We start from the raw sequence: 7,318 nt of genomic DNA, 5'->3' as shown, positions 1-7,318 counted from the left end.
CAGTATAACTCAGAAAAATTCATAAATATAAAAAAAAAATAACAACAGTAAGATATCAATAATATTAAGAATTTCGATACTTAAATTATCCCAAGTTCATGAATTTAAACCGACAGATGACCTCATCACGTATCCAAAAGCATAAATAACCTACAAAACTGGAGGGAGCACAAACAGAGGTCCAATAATAAATAAATGATCGAAGCAGAAACAGCTACCGGTCAAAAAAATCACCGACTCATCAATTTCAACTCATTTCGGATATTTTTGACCTTGCCATTGACTGCATTTATGAGGCTTGACTAATTTCCTGATTAACTAGACTGTGGCCAATAGCCAAGAGCCAATAGCATTGCTTTACTTGGAAATTTCTTTAACTCTTTGCCCTCTCCATGCCAACATGGCATCAGGTCAGCAGAAGAGGGTTGACCACGCGCCAACATATGATTGATGATATGTCATCATTGGATTGGACCACGCTCCTCACTCGCGTCTTACCAAAATTTTGAACTCAGTAATAACTTCTCTTACTTCTTACACAAACACTGATACTGAAACCCACGCCACAAGGGCGAAGCTGCGCTGGCCTCAGTTTTTTTTTTTTTTTTTTTAATCAAATCAAGGATAAAACTGTAGTGCAACTGTCATATCGTGCCACAGTTGTACCCTATCGTTAGATTTTTATCTATTTAAATAGACTCCACTCATTTAAATAGATTCAACGACTGATACAATTGTGACATGGTACCACAGTTATACTGTAGCCCGATCCTCAAATCAAAGCCTGTCTCAGTTTTCAAATTCCAGCATTTTATGAAATAGAAGCATTGTTCATTTTGTACAAGAATGATCTTACAAGTAACCAAACACGTTACTAATTCCATAATATTTTTTCACATAAACGCTGTTGAAACAAGTGTAACTTAGACAACGTGCCTCACTAAATCATTACTGAATTTAGTAGATTTATTTATTTTCTCTTATTAAACAAACGAAAAATAAATGAAAAAAAAAACTCAATGTGAAGTAGTTTCATGGTCATTAATGCTTTTCCATTATTTATTTTCTTGAGAACTAAGTAGGGCTCACCAAAGAGAGAGAAAATCGAAATAAATAAGTGATTGGTTCGGCTATATTAGAATTTATCTACAATAAAATACGAATTTTAATCACACACGTGAAATAATGAATTATAATAAATTTTTTTATTATTCATCACTGTGACTCTGCCATGAAAAAACTCCGACGTATCAACGGCCATAAGCGATACACCCGATTCTCACCATATGTGTGTCCGTACGGTGAAAGTCACTGTCACAGCGATAACTCTCTCTTTCTTCATAAATTGTTCCTCTCTTTGTCTTAGCTTATGAGAATCCGCCATTAATGCATTTCGCTTTCAAACTTCACTGCATCATTTTCTCTCGTCTTTATTGCTTCTGTGCTTCTGAAAAACCCCATAAACGAAACCCCTCCCATTAACTCTCTTTACTGTTTGTACAAGTTTCTTCCTTGCGCTCAATGATGATTCAATTTCTCAATGCGTGTAATTGTCAACATAAATACATCCCTCCATCCATATATGTAGATACACACACACACCCCCCTATATTTATTGCAAAGCCAGCTTAAACCTCGCTGAGCGTCCCATCTCTCTGCTCTAATGCTCTTGGCTTGCACCCACGTATTTATGAGAACAACAATCAATAAACAGATAATAATTTTCACTTTCGATTTTCCCTAGATAAATACCGTAGCAGCATTTAATGCCCTTTTTTCTCTGTTACTAGTGTGTAACTTGCTTGCTTCACAAATCACAACCAAACTGTGAGCTGAGCTTTAAAGATTGAAGGGTTTGCTTTTATCTGTTCATTGGGTGGTGCTACTGTTGGTGGTGGTCGTTGAGCATTGATAGTGAACAAGAGATAGAGATGGGAAGGACACCGTGTTGTGATAAGAAGGGTTTGAAGAAAGGGCCGTGGGCTCCGGAAGAAGATGAGATTCTTGTTGAATACATCAAGCGGAATGGCCATGGCAGCTGGCGTTCTCTTCCTAAGCTCGCAGGTCTCACTCTGACTCTCATCTTTCATTCGTTCTTTCTCTCTTTCGGTTAAAAAGCCATTAGAACGAAAAGAGACACTTTTCTTTTTCCTTTTGCTTTGTCAATGGTTAAACATAAAGTGCTGTCTTATGGATCTATGTTGAGTGCTGGGATGCGAAGAATTTGAGGGACATGAGGAAAGTTAAAAAGTCTCTGTGATGCTATTTTTTATTTTGTGATATCATAAAACATCCCACTTGGCTGATATATAATATAACTGAAAATTTTAATCATGTTCTGAGGACTGATTAGGTAAAAAATTTCTATTAACTGTTTTAGAGTTCTAGTATGATCTTTCTGCTTTTATAGGACTTCTCCGCTGTGGCAAGAGTTGCCGGCTTAGGTGGACAAATTATCTTAGGCCAGACATAAAGCGCGGCCCCTTTACCGAAGAGGAAGAGAAGCTTGTCATTCAGCTTCATGGCATTCTTGGAAACAGGTCCTCTTTCCTGCTGCTGGGCTTTTTTAAATTGCTATATTCAATTACGTTTTGGATCATTTTCATTCATAAGAAACTTTAGTTTTTTAAACTTCTGGCTCTAGGGAGGCAAAATTCCATTCGTGATCGATTATGCTTGAGCCCGACACCGTGGTTGCGTTAGTTTTTGGTTTGTTTGACATTTTGGGCTGTAGAAATAACTCTAATATGCATGGATTTCAGGTGGGCTGCCATTGCCTCTCAGCTCCCTGGAAGAACTGATAACGAGATCAAGAACTTGTGGAACACCCACCTGAAGAAGCGGATGCTCCTCATGGGTCTTGATCCACAAACTCATGAGCCCTTCAGCTCTTCTGGACCAGCCATCAAAGCGCCTGCAACTCCGACCACCCGCCACATGGCACAGTGGGAGAGTGCTAGGCTTGAAGCCGAAGCTAGGCTTTCCAGGGAATCCTTACTCTTCAATACACCATCTATGGGAAAGACTGATTCTGATCATTTTCTTCGCATGTGGAATTCTGAGGTTGGAGAATCGTTCAGGAAGTTCAATAAGGGAGTGAAAACTGCATGTCAAAGCCCGAATTCTCAGGTTTCTTCTTCCACAAAATGTGGATCAGTTTCAGCGGTCTCAACGGAGATCGGACACAACTTAGCAGGGTCCTCTGCTACGCCAAGCAATCAAAATGAAGATACAGAATGCAAGAGCTCTAAGTCATGCACCGAGGATATGGTTGCAGGGTCTGATACCTCGAGTTCCAATGACTTGCAGGATTCTTCAGACTCTTCTCTGCAATTGCTGTTAGATTTTCCCATTAACAATGATATGAGTTTCTTAGAAGATAACTATTTTGCTTCTTCTGCAATGTTCACTGGAGACTCATTGATCTGCCCGCTCTAAGCAAGCTGTTTCGTTGGGTGTTGCTTAACTTTTGATCTTGAATTTTGGCATCAGAACCTTATGAGTTATGAAGTTAAAAAGTGGAGAAATGAGAATTTTGTGGTGGTTAAGAGGTGTAGTTTCTTTCAACTGGGTAGGTTTTAGAGGATTTAATGTACCATCAATAGGTTTAACCGGAAACCCAGTTTATTTGGCATGTATAGAAGATATATAAGTTCCCTAACCCGGTTTGAACCTATCAATTAGATATGCAAATACTTATTCTGTATGATACTTATTATTCAGTAGAATTTCGGTTTTGCATCTGTCAATTTTGCATTCAAGTTTTGTAGATACGGTTTCATTTCCTTTTGGCCTGCTTTCATAAGAACTTCTCTAGCAGATTCCTAATTTGGACATTGTTCATATATTTTAGTTACAAAAATAGAAGAAGCAAACTGATCAATGAACAATGTTCAGATAGATTTTACAAAAATTTTGAGGAAACGGTTCAGTAAATAAATGAAATTGAATGTAAAAGGTAACGGCTTCTGAACTTGGATTAAGAAAGTCATATTTATTGTTTCAAACAAATAAAAAGACAGATAGTACTTCTATTCCACAACACTTCGATCTTATCATTTGCTTTAGTTCCATTGAGATTTACACACAAAACAGCACACCAATGACACAAGAAAGTATACAGATATAAAGTTGGGAGTCATAATCATAAACACAAAAAATATACCACTTGCAAAAACAATTTGATTTCAGAAGCAACCGAGGAGCTTCTTTGGAGTGGTCCCAGTAGCCCGATATTTTGCAGCTATCTCCTCAGCCTTAAGAACGTCTTCTCCCCGTCTAGCTTCAACCATTGCCCTTTTCTCTTCTGCTTCCTTGTGAACTAGAGCTACCTTATTTTTCATTTTTTCAGCATACTCTGCCTTCTTCCTCTCCAGTTGTTCCTACCAATTATTAATATACTTAAGTTGAATGTAAACTTGAAGCTGCCAGAATCATGTTTGGTTGCTTCCACAAAGTAGATATAAAAATAAAATAAAAATCCAAAGATGTACAACAATACACAAGAGGGGCTAAGTTACCTCAATCTTTTTCAGTTTGGCTTCTAGAGATGCTTTCTTGCTATTTTCCCATGCAGCAACAGCTGAGAGCTTTTTCTGAGCCCTGTTCAACATTTTCAACACAACTCATTCAAAATCAGATCCCAGACGGAAAAGAACTGATTTATATTTTTTGCTTAATCATTGGTTAAAATGTTTAAGTTAAAGGTGACTAGCACTCCCAGCGTAATAATATTGCTGCATACCAGTCCTAGCATTTTTGTTAAAAGAAAGACAAGTTAGGGAAAGCCTTACTTATTCTCTGCTTTTGTTTTTTCACTCTCTTCCCATGCCTTGATAAAAGACTCTCTCTTTTCCTTTTCGACCTCTGCAAGAGCAACATCTGAAAAAGCATAACATGAAACCACATGTTATTCGTTTAGGAACTTCTGTATATTCAATTAAAATTGAAACATTTCACTGCACTCCACAGAAAATTTAGACAAGAAACAAAGCAAAACAATAGTCACTTGGAATAATGGAAAATGTGACAATTTACATCTGCAGCCCTAACTTAGATGCAAGAAAAAGGATTATTGGCTCATTTCTTTTGCTAATTGTCTTGTGATCTCTAATGCAAACATTTGATTGTTCTATGCAACTGTCATGATAAAGAAGATAACAAATAGGTTCTCAGAAGTACTCCCAAACCTTACCTCTATCATGCGATCCAGAAATTTTCTTTTCCCCTGAAATTTTCTTTTTGGCCGAATCTGGAGTTTCTGTCAAAGGCAATATATGGAAATACATAAATCTAGTACTCCGATGAGAAAATACATATGCAACACTAACCATATTATGAAAGAACTAGATTTACATTATTTTTTGACCTAGCAAAGGAAAATGCATGAAAGTGGATGTCCATTTTCGAATTTAGAATGAGTTTTTCCTTTCAGTAACTATTATTGTATGTTTTTATCAGATCTTATGGTATAATGGGTGGCCTTAGTCTTTAAATAACATGCTTAAAGCATGCAAGCTAGCATCATTCAAGGTAGTTTACATGATAAGCCCCTCTTATTGATGACTGAACAGGATAATACCCCTCTAATTGCAAGCTCATGCGAGGCAGGTCTGGTAAAACAACTTCACCTGGTTGTGCACCAGATTCCATTCTTTGGAGGAAAGAAATATAAGTGGCTTCAATATTATGAAAGAACAGTCAAGAGAAATTGTAAACTCCCGTTTCTTCCTACATATGATATGTTGCAAGAAAATGATTTTCCCAGAAACCATAGGATCTCCTTCCAACCTATTGAGGATATGGCTTGTGCTTTGATCCCTTAAAGCAAGGGATACCAATACATGATTTACATGAATATTTACAATACACAATAACTTCTACAATAAAGCAATAGCCATTAGCCAAGTCAAAGTAGGCTAACGTAGGGAAAGGGAAATCTTTTTGCTGTACATTGCAAGTATTTTGTATAGTAGACAGTTAGTAATATGATGAGATTTGTATGCATGCTAAATTTACTAATTACAATAATTATCAAATTTGCATTATGGAAAATCTAGTAAAGTGGAAGTCCAATCGTCAGCAATTAGAAAGGAATCTTAGCTGTTATCAACCCTACCGTCAACATTAATTTTAGATTAAACCCATCATTTTCTCTCCTTTTGGAATCCTATGGTGTAAAGCATAGGGTTAATTTCTTCCATCATCTAATTAAAGCATGCATAGAATACGGTAAGCTTTTCATAAGTTGTTGGTTAAAGTGTCATCAATCATGGAACAAAGTGGACAAGCATCTTGATTTATGCCTAATCCGCTATATATATATATATATATAAAATAAAAGTATTCTATGTGCAAAAGTAACGCTTTGATATTAAATTGCAAAAATGATCAACAGAGAAAAAGAAATGATTTTTTTCACACAAACCGGAGAGAAGCTGTCTCTCAAAAAGGGGTTCTCAATAATAAAAATTAGACCCAAAAACCTTAATGATTATTATGAGACAAAGGGTACTTAAGAAATTTCATTGGCTACAAATATATTCATGAGTCTTTTTCTATTATTATTATTATTAAAATCTTCTTTTTTATATAAAATTAAATCTACAAAAATATTCATTTATATAAAATTAAAGGAAAAAGAAAGAAATCAAATTCAGAAAACAGAAAACTAAACATAAATGGATCAAAATTGAGAAAAATAATCCTGAATTGAACACTAAAACTCCATCATTTAATCTCTTTAAATTTTCAAAAAACAGAGTAGGCGCAAATGATCAAAACTATTTAATATTTTCTATTTATTTTTATGTATAAAAACAATGAAAATTTAAATCTCCATAAGTCAGTTAATTGTATTAAGCTCGTTTGATACAAGCTGTTTGTTTTCTCAGGTCCTGTAAAAGCATTCAATATTAATTTAAAGAATAATTAGTCTAAAATAGCAGCAATTAAAATTATATACTTATGTTCGCAGACAGAGAGAGAGAGAGAGAGCTTACGATCAACTACTGCGAGAGCTTTGGAGTCATCAACAGGCTTCTCTTGATCATGTAATTGAGCAACAGCTTTCTCCTCCGCGACGTCGTTGTTGGGGACAGCCGGAGCCGGAGCTGGAGCAAGAGCTGGAGCTGGAGCTGGGGCCGCTGGCGTCTCAGCTTCTACTTTCTTCACTTGCTCCTCTGCCATTATCGTCTACAGAGACTTCGCGTATACAGCTCACTACGACAAAGCGATTAGCTTCTCAATATTTTCTTTCAATAATGTGCAATATGGCTCTGTTCCCTCAGTGGGGCTCTCTCTAATCTCTACGTGATAT

The 7,318-nt window shown here is 36.3% G+C and overlaps 2 protein-coding genes across 3 annotated transcripts; one reads left to right on the top strand and one right to left on the bottom strand.

Moving 5' to 3' along the window:
- Positions 1-1,303: 1,303 nt before the first annotated feature.
- On the top strand, positions 1,304-3,749 carry LOC102615096 (transcription factor MYB17). The gene is made up of 3 exons (XM_006491001.4): positions 1,304-2,064; positions 2,411-2,540; positions 2,763-3,749. Exons 1-3 carry the CDS (start codon positions 1,932-1,934, stop codon positions 3,436-3,438), a joined length of 939 nt encoding a protein of 312 aa, XP_006491064.1. The 5' UTR covers positions 1,304-1,931; the 3' UTR covers positions 3,439-3,749.
- A 230-nt stretch (positions 3,750-3,979) lies between these two features.
- LOC102615374 (remorin) lies at positions 3,980-7,318 on the bottom strand. Of its 2 annotated transcripts, XM_006491002.4 has the most exons (5): positions 7,002-7,318; positions 5,195-5,260; positions 4,794-4,881; positions 4,521-4,602; positions 3,980-4,382 (listed from the first exon to the last, which is right to left on the bottom strand). In XM_006491002.4, exons 1-5 carry the CDS (start codon positions 7,186-7,188, stop codon positions 4,188-4,190), a joined length of 618 nt encoding a protein of 205 aa, XP_006491065.2. In that variant the 5' UTR covers positions 7,189-7,318; the 3' UTR covers positions 3,980-4,187. The 2 variants fall into 2 exon arrangements, with proteins under 2 accessions (XP_006491065.2, XP_006491066.2); XM_006491003.4 differs by lacking the exon at positions 5,195-5,260 and having other exon boundaries at positions 7,002-7,314.

The sequence above is a fragment of the Citrus sinensis genome, chromosome 3, assembly GCF_022201045.2.
Source record: "Citrus sinensis cultivar Valencia sweet orange chromosome 3, DVS_A1.0, whole genome shotgun sequence".
NCBI classification, from domain to species: Eukaryota; Viridiplantae; Streptophyta; class Magnoliopsida; order Sapindales; family Rutaceae; genus Citrus; species Citrus sinensis.
This window is presented reverse-complemented; position numbering and strand designations above follow the sequence as displayed.

Bases quoted from the DNA above. Each gene is read 5' to 3' on its own strand.
- LOC102615374 (XM_006491002.4), bottom strand. From the start codon at position 7,188: ATGGCAGAGGAGCAAGTGAAGAAAGTAGAAGCTGAGACGCCAGCGGCC. The intron at 5,261-7,001 runs GTAAGCTCTCTC...TGCCTTTGACAG, and splicing joins AGCTCTCGCAGTAGTTGATC to AAACTCCAGATTCGGCCAAA. The intron at 4,603-4,793 runs GTAAGGCTTTCC...AATGTTGAACAG, and splicing joins AAAACAAAAGCAGAGAATAA to GGCTCAGAAAAAGCTCTCAG.
- LOC102615096 (XM_006491001.4), top strand. From the start codon at position 1,932: ATGGGAAGGACACCGTGTTGTGATAAGAAGGGTTTGAAGAAAGGGCCG. The intron at 2,065-2,410 runs GTCTCACTCTGA...CTGCTTTTATAG, and splicing joins TTCTCTTCCTAAGCTCGCAG to GACTTCTCCGCTGTGGCAAG. The intron at 2,541-2,762 runs GTCCTCTTTCCT...CATGGATTTCAG, and splicing joins CATGGCATTCTTGGAAACAG to GTGGGCTGCCATTGCCTCTC.